At 33.8% G+C, this 19,265-nt stretch overlaps 2 protein-coding genes across 7 annotated transcripts in view; one reads left to right on the top strand and one right to left on the bottom strand.

Moving 5' to 3' along the window:
- Positions 1–614: 614 nt before the first annotated feature.
- Positions 615–5,354, bottom strand: LOC138936198 (E3 ubiquitin-protein ligase RNF10). Its single transcript, XM_070301387.1, has 12 exons — positions 4,935–5,354; positions 4,645–4,820; positions 4,259–4,467; positions 3,429–3,519; positions 3,111–3,298; positions 2,768–2,960; positions 2,572–2,697; positions 2,290–2,494; positions 1,914–2,165; positions 1,637–1,811; positions 1,099–1,484; positions 615–976 (listed from the first exon to the last, which is right to left on the bottom strand). Exons 1-12 carry the CDS (start codon positions 5,002–5,004, stop codon positions 873–875), a joined length of 2,175 nt encoding a protein of 724 aa, XP_070157488.1. The 5' UTR covers positions 5,005–5,354; the 3' UTR covers positions 615–872.
- Positions 5,355–6,055: 701 nt separating this feature from the next.
- Cno (adherens junction formation factor afadin) overlaps positions 6,056–19,265 on the top strand; it is a 37,148-nt gene continuing 23,938 nt past the window's right edge. For 4 of the 6 annotated variants that reach the window (XM_070301383.1, XM_070301384.1, XM_070301382.1 and 1 more), the window contains exons 1-6: positions 13,465–13,638; positions 16,273–16,384; positions 16,486–16,678; positions 17,183–17,467; positions 17,829–18,112; positions 18,735–18,834. In XM_070301383.1, coding sequence (XP_070157484.1) covers positions 13,562–13,638; positions 16,273–16,384; positions 16,486–16,678; positions 17,183–17,467; positions 17,829–18,112; positions 18,735–18,834 — 1,051 coding nt within the window. In that variant the 5' untranslated portion in view covers positions 13,465–13,561. Of the gene's footprint in view, positions 6,859–13,061; positions 13,170–13,464; positions 13,639–16,272; positions 16,385–16,485; positions 16,679–17,182; positions 17,468–17,828; positions 18,113–18,734; positions 18,835–19,265 lie in introns of those variants that run through there. The other 2 variants (XM_070301380.1, XM_070301381.1) reach the window with 2 other exon arrangements.

The raw sequence follows: 19,265 nt of genomic DNA, 5'->3' as shown, positions 1-19,265 counted from the left end.
ATAATATAGATAACTAAACTTTAATATTTATGAATTGCCATTTATAATTTATAATATTCTTAGCGATATTAGATAAAAAATATAACAAATACTTGAATAAAAAAATAGATTCATAAACACGAATTTTATTTTCTGAATATTATGCTGTAAAAAGTTGAAAAGTAGAGAGAGTATAGAATACAAAATTTATTAAAAAGAAAAAGAAATATATACAACTGATTATTAACAATATATATATATATTTGTAATATATTAGCTTTATATATATTTGTATATATTAGCAATATATATATATATATATATATATATTTGTAAATTATCTTATCAGAAAACGAGACTACACAAAAAAAAAGAGCATTATGCATTATTTGAATAGAATAGAAAAATTGTTTGATAAGTGAAAAATCCGTGATGCGATTACAATTTTTTTATCGCTTATACAGTGTTTGTTTAGCGCAAATTTAATAAGTTAACGTAAATAATAATTGCAAATTGTTTTATTCGCATGCATTTTCTTATACCTAAAATAAGTATACATTTTAGGTCTTGAAAAGAGGAAGAGAGATCTCTGAGACATTCTTTAACTCATTTAAATACTAATAGCGTAATTGAAGTAAAATTTTATTTGTAAGCACAATGTGTGAGAACCCTACAGCAAATAATTGTTCGTTATATGGTAAAGAATTACAATAATTTTCAGTACAGAAGTAAAGACATTCAATACGTATGCCCTACGATATCAAATAATGATAGCACACAAGAGCTGTAACGAAATTAAAAATTTTCTACAATTGATCCAATAAAGTTACCAATTACCATTATATAGCAAAAAATTAGCACGCAAAAAATATCATATGCGATTATATAGGTAATTACAAAGAATAACCAGATGTCATGCCAGTCGTTAACAGTACAGTTCCTTTACTCTTCTTTTTCTTCTTCTTCTTGCCGGCTGCACTACCCTCGTCCTTCGTTTCTGAAAACGACAACGATTAAGTTAAGAGATAGGAAAAAATTTTAACCGATTCATTATATACTCTTGACTCTGACAATTCAGTCATTGATCATTCAATATATAGTCAAAATAGCGCGACTCACGTTCAGAAACGTAGGTTTTTTTTTCATCTTCATTGGAAGAAGAAGTACTTGTACCAGAATACGTTTTCGATTTTACATGCCAAGCATTGGCAGACTTATCATGCGTCTTTGTTGCTTCTTTCGCCGATACTTCTTCGTCCTTGTTGGATGACGTTGTACTAACGTTGTATTTTCTCGATTTTACAGACGGCCAAGCATTGGTAGATTTGTTACACGTCTTTATTGGTATTGTTGACGATAACTTTTTGGTTATATCGGCAAATGTTCGGATCTGTCCATGCGATGAATGGTCCGTTTCTTGTTTCGGAATTTCATCGAACGCGCTCAAAGGTGGACTACTAGCGATACTCGAAGTTGCCGATTCTGAGAGCGACAGTATATGCTCGCTATGTCACAAAGCAAAATAAATCAAATGATATTTCTACATCATTAGACATTACAACTTGCATAGGTACAAAATGTTCATGTATGCAGAAAATATTAATGAAGGCAATATTAATGACGGCGATATTAATGAAGATGAGATTATTGCACTCACTTGGAAAATTGTAGTTCTGCTTGCAATTGAGGAAAATGTTGATGCGATTCGATGTCAATGTTAGGCGTTGGATAGATGCCAATCAGTCTATTCTCAATTTCTATTATTTTTTTCTCCCTTTTATTTTCTTCGCGTTTCTTCTGTTCTCTGTTTTTCTCTCTCAAATTCAATTGCTCTGGCAATATAAAATCAATATAATAATAATAATAATAATAATAATAATAATGACAATATATTTGAAGAAGTAAATTTTATAATAGAAGATGTGACTAATTACCATGGAAATTACAAAGAACTTCCTCCGATACGAGTGGCGGTTTTAATTCAATCTCAACTGATTCGAATAAACAAGTAAGTGGTAAGTGAGAAAGACATGGTAATTTCTTCCTCAAGTTAGCTGTGCAGATGCTCGCTTGCTTCTCGAGAAGCTTACCCGTTATAACAGGTGGGCAATACTCCAGACTACCATATTGCTTTTTCAACATGCTCACATTCAATCTATCAAGATATAAGTGCTGTCCATCCTCAGCTAGAAATTAATTAATAAATGTAGCATTAATCTTATCACTGAAATATTAAGCATCATGTAATCTAAAGTCTTAAATTTTCAACTCTAAACTATAACATATCTAAGAATCTATGCAATGATTTACCTTGATAAAAGTATAAAAATTTGGGAGGATTTGAAACAGATTGGCTATCACTGGAAACACTATCCATTGAAGATTGTTTTTCTAAAGGCGTAACATCCTCTTTGCAACATTTGTTGGCATTTATTTCATTTCCGTGTGGTGTTTCCTCAGTAATGTCTTTTTTTATTGTATTTTCCATGGATAGAGCATCTTTAGACTCTGTATCCTTATATTGCATAACATATTTTTTATTATTCCATGAGATATGTATGATATAATAATATATAGTTATGATACTGTTACCTTCCATAACTTTTCTTTCCTTTTCAATAACTCGCTGAGTGCTTGGTCGATGTCAAAAGCCATATCTGGATTATCCCTAAGTTCAAGTTCTAATTCAAAACGCTCGCGCTCTATGATGTCCATAATCTGAAGACAATTTTTATCATTTGCATTTCACTCTTGTATTTAAGAGCATTGGGAGTTTTTATCAACTTACATCTTTTACATTTGCAATAAGAAGTTTTGAATATATCTGATTAGCAGCACTTTTCGAAACGGATAAAAATGTTGTCGGTGGATGAATCATAGGTTCCATAGGTGTCGCAAATAATGAAGTCTTTTCGCGTCGCATCAAACGTAAATTGATTGTATCACCCAAGTTGTATGTATTTCGCGTAATCTCGACCACACTAAAAGATTATATATATATATATATATATATATATATATATATATGCATGTACATCCGATATATATATGTATATACTTTGAATATTTTCAAAAACATTTCAATATCATGTGTATTATAATACACAGTAACAATAATTCTGTACAATTACCTTTTTAAGTCATCTTTATGAAGATATTCATCGCAAATAGGGCATTTGTAATTGCCTGTTTCTTGACAATAACGTAAGTAACGAAGAATACAGGGCCAGCAATAGACATGACCACAGCGAGTCATTTTGCCTGCGACTGGTGCATGTAAACAAATAGGGCAACAGAGATTTTCTGAATTGTGTAATTTCTGGAAATAGGACAACCATTTTAAATTAGACTCAATTAATCACACATCAGTAATGATATATATGTAAGAAAATTTTGCAATAAATTTTTCATTATAACAAAATTTGTGAGTTATAATGGAAACAACTTACAATTTGCTCAATCAATTTCCAATCCACAAGAATATCAGCGTTGGTCAAATATAAGGAATAATCTCCGCTTGTAGTCACAACAAACTGGCAGCTATCAATATATATAAAAATAGGAATTATGTATACATATTTAATGTATAGATTTCCAAAATTATTTTCATATAATTTGTACACATTATTATCTGATATAATATGCATATAAACAATAGCATATTTAACAATATATTAATGATATTATTAATAATCGAATTCTAGTTCCCAGGTTCTCCAGCATAAATTTATTTTGAAATAATTTGAAAGAAATCAAATAACTGAATTTTTGGAAATTTTGTATCTACAAAATTTTATATAATTCTAATGTGCAATATTATCATATGAGATACTTTTTTCGTTTTGCATAGATAAGCTAAATATATCTGAATAGCAATTGAAATAATCAGTTATATCTATAGTTTTGGATAATGGATGGATATCCAAGTAAGGAGACTATCTTGCTCATATGAACAGAATTATTATTTTGCTGCAAAGGGTGACTGTTGCGCACAGTTGCTGGGGATTAACGATCCTTCAAGTTCCTAAGTTGAATACCCTCCACACACTCATCAGAAAAGTACACAACACATACAGTCTTCAATCTAGGTCATTCATCTGCTAATTTCTTCATAAAAACAATATACTCATCTAACTATAATGTAACTATATACTATCTGCCTATCATACTTGATTTGCGCACAGTGCGTCCAACTCCTATCCAATAGCAAACTTGATCTCTGGCAGTATGAACAGAATTTTTTTGTGCCATTAACTAGAAATAGTAGTAGGATTATTACCTAGCTTGTATAAATTGTTCTTTGTTGTACTTATGTCGCTGCACCGGTGGAAGCAATCTATCATTGTTGAAACTATGTCTTCCTACATCCCTGCTTTGTGCATCTCGCGTTATATTTCGTGCATAGTGAAAATTCAGCAAATAATTGCCATTTATTTTTCTTCCTTGGACCAATACTGAGTCATACTCAGGTAGCTTGTTTTCCACTACCTGTGAATATACATTGAAAATCTGGGTTTCTAGCATGACATTTGTCTTGTACTAACAACAAGCCATTACATATTACTTTTGGATATATATATATATATATATATATATATATATACATATGAAACCTAACTAAATTAAAAAAAAAAATAGAAGCATGTTCCATATATGCAAATCAACCTTGGAATTCTTCTCTGCACCGCCATGATGTTGTCCTTTAGGTCTCTGTCTCTTAACAAAATCTTTTGCTTTCTGTACATTGTACTTTGTTGGTTCATTTTTTGTTTCATTTTTAGCAAATTTACTAGTAGGTTCTCTTTTGCGCAATGTTCCAAGATAGAGCTCGTTGTTAACATCTGGAAAAAATCGAAACATAAGGATAAATATTTTGCGAAGCAAACAACGACGATAACAATCCGTTGTGACTTCTTAATAAAGACCATTGCGCGATGACCTTGAGATGGATGTACCTTGGTTCTCTCTCGCATCAGTAGCAGTCCCCTCGGCAGAGGACGGCGTAAGTTTCGTCTTTACATCCATTTGTGAATCGATTATAGCCAGTCTGGTGACTCGTCTCGTCGCAGCTGCGGTCTCCTCCGTCTCCTCTCCTCGGAGAAATGATATCTTTTCGCACGCCCGTCATCTTCTTCAATAAGCCATGTTTCGTCAGTGCTAAAGTGATAAAAAGTGTCTCGATATGCCGACGTGCCGACAAGTCGATACGGAGCTGTACGGGGATGAAAACGCGAACGTCGGTGAGCGTGAAGCTCGTCTTCAGGGAGCAGTCGGCCTCCCCTTTCGTCGTGAACGACGATGATCTTTTGGTCCTTAACCTTAACAATGGTCACGATCCAAATGGCGAAACCTAACCATCTGCGGAAGCGGAAGTGAAACACGTATGCTTATACTCGATACCGTGACTCGATACCTGATTCACGTAGTATTTATGTATATATATATATATATTTCGCGGATATCACACGTCGTTTAAATCCGATAGAATTATCCTGATGAAATTTTCTCAGTAACAATAATTTATTATCTCACCTGATTAATCAATTAATATATTAATGAGAGAATTAATTATCAAATTTTTATTTTTTATTTTTATACATTAATTTACTGAAGAAATTTATTAATGAATTTTACAGAGAATTAATTCACTGATTCACTAAAACTAATTAATTAATTAAATTCATTAAGTCTCTCAATACCTCGTCGATGTCTCATCATTACATAAATTTCAGAAATAGATATATTATTTATATAAAAAAGTAACTTCGCTATATTTTTTAAAATAACGAATAGTTTTATTTCTATTATCGTTATCACTTCTTCTTCTTATCTGTATGAATAGTTAGACTTCGCTTGCGAATATCGTTATCACTGATCTCTACATGTCTATAATTAGATACGGAATAGGGAGAAAAAACTGCGACCAATTGAAGCCCAAAGTTACGGCTTGTGTCTACAATATGACGTTTTGCGCTTGCGTAAATAGTTATGTATAGAGATCTATATGTATATAAAAATAGGAAATTAATTCCTCGACGTTGATAGCCCTGACGTCGAAGCTTCGCATTTTCACCGCATGGGATCTTCAGGATCGAATTCGTAGTTCATTTGTCAGCGTACTGTTCGCGAAGTTACACGAATACACAACGGCAGGTATTCGCTAGCTTCGCGATCTCGCGTGTGTGCTTACGGTTGCGCGCGTTATAATAATCACGCCTGTGCGTTTTCGAGGGAGTGACGTAGTGAGTGAAGTGTATCGTGCATCGTGCGTATCCGACGAACCACGGTGACAGTTGCGGACTACTTCCGAGCACGCCCGACGCTAACGTCACGTCACTCCGGTGCGCCCCGGCGGTTTCGCCAGTGTCGCGAGACGACGCGCGCGAAGAAGACGCGAGTTTCCCTCGCGTCTGTTTACGCAAGATCGCCTTTTTTTCAGAATCGTGCGAACGCGCTTAGATATGCGTTCGATCGACGCGGCGGCTGGACGAGCGAACGGAGAAGCGGCGGTGCCGCGCGAGATTCCTCGCGCGTATTGGTGAGGAGCGGATGCCACGGTATAACCGGTGTACTTCAGAGTAGTAGTGGAATTTTCAAGGAGAGACCTTCGAGAGGAAACTGCGTCTCACCTTCTGGATCACGAAGATAAATTATGCGTAGTATATCGAAGATACGCGTAATGGAGTAGGAACGTCTCGCGCGTATTCGCTTTGTCCGCGACGATGACGTGACGCGATGCGTATCGGACGGACCTGTTGATATCGCGCCTCCTTATCGTGCGACACCGTGCGACGTACGACACTGCCGATGCCTGCGACACTTGCGATCGCAACAGCGATATCGCCAACTGTTACCTGCCTTTTCTAATTTTAATCTCAGGTTCGCATCACGTTCCGTATTCATTAATATTACGCGTCATTATATTTATATGCGCAAACTTTAATTGGATTTTCCAAAAAGGACACAAAAACATTTCTATATATTACCTTTAGGGCAATAATTAAGCAGTTCCAATTTCATGCTGCTTTATTTCAAACAAAATATTTATAATTTACTTATACATTTAACATATCATTTATTTTAAATATGTTATATAAAATATATTATTATTAATATTATTAATATTAAATATATTATTTATATATATATATATATATATATATATATATATATATATATATATATAATGATATATATAGATGTAATAATTATCGAAATAATTTAAATTATTACAACTCAGAAATATTCCTGAGATATAAAGCTTATCAGAGGATACAAGTTTCAATCCATCTTTAAGCAATTTTGTAATATATTAATCATATATACATCTATCTAATATATATGTGATAAAAATAAGCAGAGAAGAGAGACCGTGAGAAAAAAATCGAAGCGATCGATCAAACATACATATGCGAAAATATAACATCGTTTCCGAATATACATATATATGAAGAGATGATTGAAGGATTAGAAATTGATTGACCCACGATACAAAGTTTTATTATTTTACGGGAGAGGAAGTAAAAGTAATGCAATTTCTTTATTTTTTTCTATTTACTCGCACCACGCATATATAGCAGAGTGTATAGTATGCGCGAATTTTTTAAACGCCCCTTATAACGCTCCCGATTATTGACGCCTTTCACTCGCAGTATTTCTTATGGCTTATGGTGATTGGTATCGCTATCGGTATAGAATTTTCGAATTTCGCATCGATGAATTTTTCATCTATAAATTAATTTGCATAATAACCCGTGAGAAATGTGGACGTTTTACTAAAAGTTAAATTGCGTGCCGAATATTCGCATGCAAACTTATCAACTTCATTAGACAGCTTCCTGTGATTGGCATTTAAATAGAATATATATTAGACATCAAAAATATACTAATATGTATTGAAATTTATATATGTATCATAATACTTTAGAGATAATTGAGGACATTTGAAAACTTCAAGTATATGTAAAAGTATATCAAAAGCAGAATATTATAATTGTTACTATATTAATTTTCTATTACGTTGTAATATATTTTTATTAACGATTTTTATACATTAAAATTAGTGAATTTTACAATTTAATTGCGCATTCTTTGATTAATTTTTATTTTTTAAACATTTTTTTTTTATCAAAACAAATCGCGGATCGAATCTGATATTATCTTATTTCTCATCAATTTAACGCTCGATGACCGCTGCTTTTCGTATACTATACATAGTATTTTTTTTATCTGATACGAATGGCTTGGTCAAGAAGATTTTTTTCACTCGATCGTTTGGATTTGTTGCCCGCAATGACATGTGTTCTGTAGAGATTTAGGCACTTGGAGGTATTCGAGGTAACGACGATGCAACGACATACTCGCGACCTTCGTGCTCTCGTGGCTTCCTTCGCAGTACCGTAGAAAAGTTTCATGAAATCAGAATCAACGCTCTTGTATTTTTCTTTAAGAAATTTACGCAAAACAGAATATACTAATACAATCGATAGACGACATTTCTACTAGGATGGCGATTATGTATAGAAAGTATGAACGAGAATAGAAAGTATCTATGGCGTTATACCGTTAAATCTGATTCCGCGAATGCGAAAGCGCGACGATGAATTAAGAAAAATTTTCTGCGTTCTAGCTCTTATTTTTGAGAGCAAGTTGCTGATAAAATCCATTTTACGCCCAGTGTCTTACTATTTAAACGAAGTCGAGTTTTGATCGTCAAAAATTTAATAGAAGATCATAATCTCTACAAATTTGCCAATTTTTTAAAAATTGCGCTATTATAATAAGAAAGTAATATAAATTTAAACTCCATTCAAAATTATCTGCAAAAAAATTATTTTATTATTTATACTTTTAAATGTTATATATATTTTATATAATTCAGTTTTCGATATTAAATAAATTTGATAACGACGAGAGGAATAGATGGTAAAAAAATGATATATTATAGTTTTGAAATACTCTTTAAACATAAAAATATTTATTATATAGCACGCATTGTATATTGTAGGAAATGAAAGAATCTGTCGATCGAGAGAAAGTACACGATGAACAAATTACACCTACTGTGTAATTTGCCGTTTTAATTCACAACAACGCGTGTTTCGCGACATGGACATTCGGATGGACGTTAATGAAGAAGGAAGAAAGAGAGAGAGGGAAGGGAGTGATGCGTGCTCTTTTGCTACAGGAATGTGCATTACAGAATATACACGAGGGGCAATACCTAGATACAAGGCAGGAAACGGCCGCTTAAGTGCAATAAACAAGCCGTTAGTACATACGTCGTCTGTGATGTATATATTAAACGCGATAGTGCAACAGCTATAGCATAATTAAATGCACGATAATAGTCGCTGCCAGAAGTTCCAGAGTTTTGGTCGTATTGCTCGGGAAACGAAATTATTCATGAGTATGAATAAGCTGGTCCCTATTTTTCTTTTTGTACTGTAGAAAAGAGAGAATTTTATATACATGTATATTTAAAACGAGAAATATTTTTTTCTCCATTTTGATATTTTTGATAAAATTTTTTTTATCTGTGACAAGTACTAAAATTCATTGCTAAATTTAATATCCGGCAAGAATGTTAGAATGAGCGTGAAAACATAAATCTTTCAAAGATATACCTGATGATATTATGATGGGTGTATCACGCGATAAAACTATATCAAACACATAATTTTGCAACAAGTAATTCTGAAACAATCAAATATTGTTGACAAACAGCTCAAGATTAGAAAGATCCGGGAACACTTTTAAGATTATTCTATGTCACAATAATACCAAAAACAGATAGACTTGTCTAGCATTTTTTAATTTCTTTATCAGACTACAAAGATTACGTGGAAAAAAAAAAAAAAGCGAACATCGCACATTCAAGTAAATCGAGAAAATTATTTCTGAATATTTTCTGTGCCTTCGAATATTTTTTATAGAAGACTTCATAAAATATCAGATGTTTGTTATTTCGTTTATTTATTTTATGATTTATATTTTACATTAATTTTGCTATTCATTCACAATTATTTTCTCTGTATTAACAATTGCGAAAAAATGCATTGTTATAAAAACATCTAATATTTTCGAAATAATCGGAGCAATATTTTAATCAGCTAAAAATATATATATATACGATAGCCAAATAAATATATACATTCGAATAAATCAAGGAAATGGTTAATTCGATTCATCCTGCATAGCCATCCGATTCGTTCGCCGTTACTTAAACTTTCTGATTGTAAATCGAGACGAGCGCGATGACATTCGTGGCGATTCGCGTTATTATATCATTATACGAACGAGCATGTGCTCACCCTTTCGAATACTCCTGTAAGGCAGGTATTATATTCCCATTGACTGTTCCTCGCGCGTCTCCTACCGGTTTTTCGAAGGATATAAAATCAGGTATTACTCGTCCGAGACGGACCGTTCATCGATCGAATGAATGCATTGTTCGGTATAACTCGAAAACTTTATACAGAAGAACGACTTTGATATAAAATAATTTTATAGTAGAAGAAATAATTTTTTTACGTTTTTTTAAATATCTCTCACGACATATTTGAGAAAATCATCATTTATTAATAACATAATGATATTTGCAGCAATTTGTACCCAAATACATTACAGACATTTCTTTAAAATTCTAAATTTTAATATTATTTTTGATCTAAGTGGAGTATATACTACTCTGTAATATCATTCTCAAATTTTATTTGAGTATTGTTATAAATTGGATATTATGTAGGATAGATTGCGGGGTGAGCGATTTATGCGATTTTTTATTTTTTTCAGATCGAAATCTAAATCTTTCATGCGAATTGTTTCTCAATGTTACGTCGCGAGCTTTCCGGTGCACCGGGACTGGCTAAGGACGATGAGCAGCATAACGAGCACGATACGCACAATAATTACACGCACCACCGAATTCGATGGTGCCGGTATAAAGCATTTGATATCTAACAGCGGTCTCCGAATCTTTCTTTAATATAACGATTTATATTACGAGGCCTTGAAAACATATTGAAGCGCGCCTAAAGTTCGCCGATATCCTTCAATCGCGAAGAATTTAGAAAATTCTATGACACTGTTCAATATTTATATAAGAAGCCAAAATCGATTAATTCCATCTTGTAAGTTTTAATTTTAATATCGAAGCACGTAATGCTTATATTAGCACGTAATGCTTATAAAGGATAATTATTGTTAATTTTATGTGCTCTGATATTATAATTAAGAAATTTACAAACAGTGGAGTTGTTCAATTTGGCTGCTGAGAGGTGAAAGAGATTATTTCGTAAAGTAATTTATAATTAAAATTTGACATGAGAAAGCACAACATCAGAAAAAAATTATTTTTGATATATGTATTAAATTGTCAATACTTTATACACACGCACACACATATATGTATGTATATTCCGGGCGCCAGGAACTTAAGAGAGATAAAATATTGAGCACATTTGGGGCAATTCAAGTACGTCCTAAAATGTACTTGACTTTATGCGTTAAGGCATTCCTTGTTCCTAGTATGTGCAATACACGGAAAGATTTGGGAACCACTGAAACAGTGTGTACGTCACGTGCGAGCGTAGTAATAGTAGGGATCGGGAAGGGGAGGGTGAGAGTGAGGAAGAGAAAGAGAGAGGGAAGGCGAGAGCAGGTAGAAGCGTACTATTGCCGTGTGCGTATCCAGAGAAATTCATCGTCATACACATATATAGTTGAAATTTGCGGCGTAGAAGCGGAAACGAGATAAAACGGGACCGTGAGTGGCAAGATCCGATGCGTTCGATCGACGAGAGAATTTCAGACACGCTATAAACGAAATGAGAAATAATATCGGTACAACTTGTGTCATCTTAACAATCTCAATCGAACACCTGGCGGGACAAAACAACCACGAATCTCTCCATCAGGTATCTCGCTCTACATCCACACTCTCATTTCGACTTCCTCGAACTTCGCGATGTGTAGCGGGATACGCGAGATTCACGAAAAACGGCCGTAACGGCCGGTGATACTCCAAAGCGGGGAGGATACCGTGCGTAGCAAGGGAAGTCCCCTCTTCCCTTTCCCCCCCCCCCCTTCCTCATTCTCGGGGCCCGATGGAGTTACCTCGTCGGTTTGTCAGTCGCTTTGCCGTACGCAGGAACGCGCGGAGCTCGTCACCACGCGCGTGGAATTCAACAAGCAGCGTCGTTGGGTGTGGCGGCGAGTGTTTGATTGTTGTCGCGAGTGTGTACGCGACGCGGTGTATCGAACATTGTCCGAAAAGTGCGCTGGAGGAAGTCCGTTTTTTCTTTTTCTTTTTTGTTTTTTTTTTCCCTCGAATCAATCGAAAAGAAAAACTGTGGAAACGCCGCGAAATAAATTCCGACGCGTCTTCTAACGCGTACAAAAATTGGAAAACTAATGGAGGGAGAAAATATTTCGATGTAAGAAAGGGATCCGCGTGTGCATGCCCTCTCTCAGGTTGGATCTCGCAGAGTGAGTCTCGACGGAGTCCGAAATTTGCCGGAATGTGTGCCATTGTTCCGAGGAATTTTGGACTTGAATTCTCGAGTTTTATGAGAGAAAATTGTACATATAATACTCCTCCACGCATTTGTTAACAAATTTTTATTTGTCGCGATTTTTTGGAGATGATGGGAAAGATTAATATAGACATAGATAGCTTAATAAATACGAATCAAGTCTCGATTATCCACGATTAGTGTCGTTCTCAAGAGAGCATAATTCTTTGTTGGACAGATTCGAGAACGATGAGAACGATTCTCTTTCTTCGTCAAAGAATTTTATTATCAAAAATTCACGACGATAAAAATTTTGTAAGAACAATTTAAAAATAAATTCTCAATTTTTTTTTCTTGGGAGGGGGAAGGGAGAGGATATTTATCATTCATGAAAGTTATTTTTAAAACAATTTATTTATTATTTTTTATCTAATCCGGTATGTATGATATACATTTTATATTAGAATTTAGCAGGGAAAAATATCGATTTTTTTTTTTTTTTTTTTTTTTGTAATTTAATGAGGAAAGTTACATCCAATATTTGTGAATCGTTCGTTTCGTTCCCAGAAAACACAGTGGCAGAATTGACTTTGCGGTTCGACGACGTGTTCTTTGATGTGACGTGACGTGAAAAGAGTATCTCTTCAAGGCTGAAAGAATGACGGTATCCGAAGAGTGAGTACAATATCAAAATGGAGCACTTTGAAGCGACACGATTAAACGAAAGTACAGTATTCGTGGGATGACTATGCTTTTTTTCTCACGTTTCTTACGATTAGACCGACGAGAAAAAGCATCGGAATATTTGCAATTTTGAATAAGAGGAATTATAGAATCTTTATATCAGCATCGAGCATTCAACACACTTGGTATGTTTCCTATGGAAATATCCTATGGAAATAAAATGAATTACATTTATATTACATTTATATTATAATATATTTATATAAAAATATGTACTAAAAATTTTTACAAGAAATATAGTGGAACATCTCGGAATTTTCAACCGTACATTAATAAATTCAAGACTACTAGGATCCATTGAGAGATAAAGTAAAACTTCAAATATGCCAAGACACGACCCTACGAAAAAAGGACGCATCCTCGAGATACGAAACGGTTTGATCATCCTGGACTGGCGCCGGCACGTACAGTGAAAATTTTTTTTAAAAAAAGAAAGATCGTTCCGTCTAAATAGGTATCTTCAGATATCGAAGCGTTTGCCTCCAGTTTCATTGTCCACTGTTTACCGACGTTTCTCCGAGACGCGGGAGATCTGATGAATGCTTGTCGGTTTTTCTCTTGCTACGTATAATAGTAAGAAACGGAGTAGCGTAAAGGGCACAGCGGGGGAGGGGAAAGAGAAGTTACGCTTGTAGTAAGCTGTGCTATAGACAGGTGCAGAAATAATGTGCCATGCTCACGCTTAGACTTTTTGCGACAAAGTTTCTTTGTGATACTTAAAAGCTTATGCTTTTCGCTTGAATAAGACAGTCCAACAAAAAGTAACTTTTTTTCGGACACGATTAGAACAAGTCACTTCCTGTAATTTTTTTTTATGCTGAATACGAGTCCGGTTTCCGCTTAATCGCTTGCTTCATCACACGTCACGATTTTCGAGAAATTCGCAGTTAAAATTGCACGAAAGAGTTTTTAGTCGAATAAATATTAATATCATATAATAAATCTAATATCACAATTGACAGATTCAAAATGTATGCATAGATTTTTGTAACAATTTAAACATTTTCTATTTTTTTTTTTTTTAATTTTGATATCTGTATTTATTAATTTTTATTTCTTAAAATTGTTTATTTAACTTCTCAAAATTGTGACGTGATAAAGCAATTTGGAAACGGGAATCATATTCAGCATAAAAAAAAAAAAACTACGGAAGCAATCTTTTTTTTAACTGTGCAATTAATTGTAATGCTTCGATTACTTTGTATTTTCGAAGAAACGAAGAGAATCGGTGAGTCGCGCGTCTATCTTCGTAGATGCAGGAGTTATTAATGTATCTGATTGTACTACGTTGGCCGAGGCGAGACGCGTTATGTGCTTTGAATATATCATGAGGTTGACACTCCTCAGGAGATTGGCACTCGGCGATCGAGAAAGTTCGTATCACGATTCCATTCAGGATGCGACGAGGAGGATCGCGTAGTGCGAAAACTCAGCGATTTAAATCGCAATTGCGTATGTGCTGTTGTAAATTTTGTCGCAAAGACCCCCCGATGCACCGTCACCGTTACGATGCTCGCAAGTTTGCAAGGCAAACGAGTGACGCGCGCTTCATATTTTAGCGTATGAGTCATCGCGGTTTTACTTATCTGCGCGAGGTTACCTGCAATGATATCGCAGCGCGATCGAGCGATTAAATCTTAATGGAGAGAGGTGGCCTAGTATCACGATTCAATAATTTTCTCATCCGAAGAACTCGTTAGAGACCCTCTGTTCTCTTATTGTTAGATATATCTTCCAATTTAAGAATGATCTCGTAAGCTTCGTAGTTCTTTTTTTACGCTTACATCTCTCGGGATATCAGTCTGTAATCTCATTTTACTTTTAAATACGATTGTCCGATAGCATTTTTTATATAATTTTAAATATAATTTAAATTATATTATGCGAGTGAGTGAAATAAAATTATATTTTAATCTAATATAAATAAGATAAAAATTAACTTGTGCGTCAGAGGGTAAAAATGCAGGCGATGCAGCGAACCCTTAAAAGAAATGCGTGGACGCGCTTTTAAGGTTTTAAGATCGAGGACATGAGACGTGCTGAGAAGAACGGAGGGGCAGGGAGAGATACGACAGGAATGCTTGGCACGTGACTGCCCCTCGAGAATCGTCCGGAAATTCCGGAGTCTCGGTCGAGACAGATTTTGTTTAACTACGATTTAAGTTAATTAACATACACACACACACATACATTGTTGGTTAAACTTATTTGATAAGCGCCTTAATCTTAGCTGATTAATATAAGCTACTTATTATACTAAATAAAGCTATACTCAATCTCTTTAGCCAATTAAAAGTTGGTAATTAATTCAAGTTAAACGAAAATTTGTTTTCTTTAGCGATTTAACTAAGAGATAAACACGAGTTAAATTTGATTAACTTTAATCTCGATTCGTTGGCATAGTCGAACAGTAGTCAAATTCGGAAATTGCGTGAATGTGTCAATGATGTTATACATCTTTTCCCGAACACCCTATATAGTTCGTAGTATTCAAGAAGGCGTCGTTTCTAGATGCATCGCATGCATTGGACACTCGTGCTGCATAGAGAGAATCATAACAGACAACGTGATATTCCAGGGTAGCCTGGCGTACCGAACAGACGCCTCGTACTTTATTTCTGCCGTGATAATTTATCTCGACAAGGTATCGCAACACGGATGATGCTGGGCAGTTAGGGACGGCTTTAGAAAATTCCAAAAGGGGCGATAAACAAAATCAGCAAAGTAACACGCGCATTTTTCGGAAAGTAGATTTGATTAAATTCTTTCTAGGCATTTTTCGAAGATTTAGATTTGTTTTCTAAGCAAAACTTTATGGTTATTGGATTGATTATACCAATATTGGAACCTTGATTGAAGTTTGTTTATCTTTTATTTGATTTTAAATAAAAATGAAATTTCTACGGTTTATGTTTTTAGAAAATCGTCGCACACACACACACACACACAATACACATACCAATCGTACACTGTAGTTTCTACAGTTGTGTCGTTTACCTGCAATTGTATATAACTTGTGCATTATGTTTTTCAGGATGGCAACGGAACTGGCGAACAAGAAAGCAGAGCGAGAGGCTCTCAGGGGGGTCATACAACAGTGGAATGCCAATCGTTTGGACCTGTTCGAACTTTCGGAACCTAATGAGGTGAATATTGCAATGGTTCTGCAAACACCTACGTTTTTAGTTTAACAATATTATTGTTCGCCCAGCGTATTTCATTTATACTTTATTCTTTTTTTCGATAGGATTTGGAATTTCATGGCGTAATGAGATTCTACTTCCAAGATAGCGGCCAGAAGGTCGCTACCAAATGCATCAGAGTTGCCTCGGATGCGACCAGTCAGGCAGTGATAGAAACGCTCATAGAAAAATTTCGTCCCGATATGAGAATGTTGTCCGTCCCAGAATATGCCCTGTACGAGATTCACGAGAATGGAGGTGAGTGAAATCAAATTGCAATTTATATTACATTGCAAAAGGACAAAGTTTGATTATGACTAAAAACTATATATGTCTGATAAGAAACTAAAAATATACATATAATTATAAATTTTGTAATTATTTTAGCTATAATAATGTATATAATTATATTAAATTAAGAAATAAATTATACTAAAATGTATGTGTATTTCAATACAATTAATTTTCAAAAATTAAATTTTGTTGTATTTATTAATATCATACAAATATTTCTGTCAACTATTTTATTAATTATGTTTAAGTGTTTTTAATTATGCTACATATATAAATTTTAATTATATATATGATATATATGTTAAATATATTATATATATGTTTAAATATATATATATGAATTAACATCTTGATCTTTTTTTGAGCTACAGAGAAGCATGTTTTAATTTCAATGTTTTATTATTTAATAGTTTTAATTTATTTTGCGATAATATGTTATGTGTATAATGAAACTTTCTTCATTTACAGAAGAACGTAAGCTTGGGTTGGAAGAAAAGCCGTTGCTGGTTCAACTAAATTGGCACATAGATGATCGCGAGGGACGCTTTTTGCTGAAAAGAATTGATGACAAGACCAATGCGCAGGGCGTCGGTTTTACTTCAGCCGAGGGTTCTAGCTTTCGAAGAAAGCTGAGCAAGCGGGAGAAAAAGCAGATCAAAAAGCAAGAGAAGCTCAGTCGGCTGAAGAGCTTGGAGCAAGACGAAAACGCTGTGCCTGGCGATCAGAACGGCGTCGCCGAAAAGCTCTATACGGGTTAGCAAACATTATTTTTAGACTGTTTGTATAAAATCATTAAAGGATTAAAGAAACTAATTAAAATTCTTTAGAGAATTTTAGAGCAACTGAAAAAGATTACTCTGAAATCTATCTGTATTTAATTTTAATATTTTTAGATCATGCTCTCTAATATTTTTTATTATGTCATTTATTGTCTTCTCTCAGATAAATGCAAAGTCTAAAAATAGTTTGATACGTCAGACACAATTATTTTACTTCAATCGTCAATGATTATTTAGTATTGCACGCGATAAACATAGATTTTTTTTATTGTTACTGACTAATACGAATATGTTTTTCTTTCTTTTGGTACTAACGATGATATTATAATTTGCAGAACTCCCCGAGACTAGTTTCACAAGGAGCATTTCGAATCCGGAAGCGGTGATGAGACGCCGTCGCCAACAAAAGCTTGAAAGGAAACTCCAGCAATTTCGCAGCAAAGACGGCGGACCCGACACTGGCGGTACATTGAAAATTTATGGCGAGGCGTTGTGCAAGGACGTGCCATACAAAACATTGCTATTGAGCGTACGGGACTCCGCCGCTCAAGTCGTACGAGAAATGTTGGCAAAATACGGTCTAGAAAAAGTGGACCCACAGTTGTATTGCCTTGTTCAGGTTAGCATATGAATTTGTCGTTTATTCGTTTTTTTTTTTTTTTAATTATATTTAGACTACATTCTGATATTAATTGCCAGTATTGAAAACATATAATTTATGTTTCGTACACTACAGATTTTCAGTACTGGCAGTGAATATCGAAACGCCTTAGAATGTTAGTATGTATATTTATAAAATGACTAATTTGATAACTATATTTTAATATGACAAAAGGTTATTTTGATAAAAACAGAAACAAGAAAAGAAAGATCATGAAAATAAAATAATAAATATATTAATAATTTGCAACGCAGAAATACATAGTTAAAAGCAGAAACTTGTTAAATAATATTCATGTATCTTATTTAATCAGAATTAAACCAAATAATAATAGTCAACAATAACATTTTTGTAATATGATAAGGAAATTGGAGAAGGATTAAAAATGTTAATATGCTGAATATAAATAATGTTGTTGGTGGTTAAGATTGAATATTGTAAAATATATACTTCTATATCAAAACATATGATTAATTTACTAGTTCCTGGAAATTGTATCAGATTTAGTAATATAAATATTAGATGTTTCTTGTTAAAAGTATAATCATATCGTAAAAATTATATTTTATTCATGCTGCAGGTTAATAGTGAGAATGTGGGTGGCAATGCGCATCAGGAGTATATATTGGATGACGACGAGTGTCCTCTGGCGATATTAATGAATCATCCTTCCACACGAGGTAAGAATTTACAACTTTCATGTGCTTTAGACATATAATTGTATACCTATGATTCTTATGAGCGATTTTGATTGTATATTATCGTTTCAATATATATACGACCAGACTTGTAATTTTAAGGACTTTAATCTAAATTTTCGTTCATTACATTTAACTTCTTGAGGCTATATATTGAAATTTATTTCTATACATTTAGAGAAAAAAAAACATTAAATTTCTCGTTTTTCAATCTTCTATCGAAAATTTAATATAATCAGAGTTAATATTGCAACACTAATTCTATATAGAGTCTGTGAACAATAATAACTTATTACTCTGATTATCTTTATATTATAAGATTTTTTGGAGAAATGGTACGGTTTAAAATCTTTAGCATGATATATTATATAAAGTGATACAAAGAAAAGGAAAAGCTTGTCATGAACTTTTTG

Source organism: Polyergus mexicanus, unplaced genomic scaffold, assembly GCF_030449975.1.
Source record: "Polyergus mexicanus isolate NDT 795.1 unplaced genomic scaffold, iyPolMexi1.0 SCAF_9, whole genome shotgun sequence".
Classification (NCBI taxonomy): domain Eukaryota; kingdom Metazoa; phylum Arthropoda; class Insecta; order Hymenoptera; family Formicidae; genus Polyergus; species Polyergus mexicanus.
This window is presented reverse-complemented; position numbering and strand designations above follow the sequence as displayed.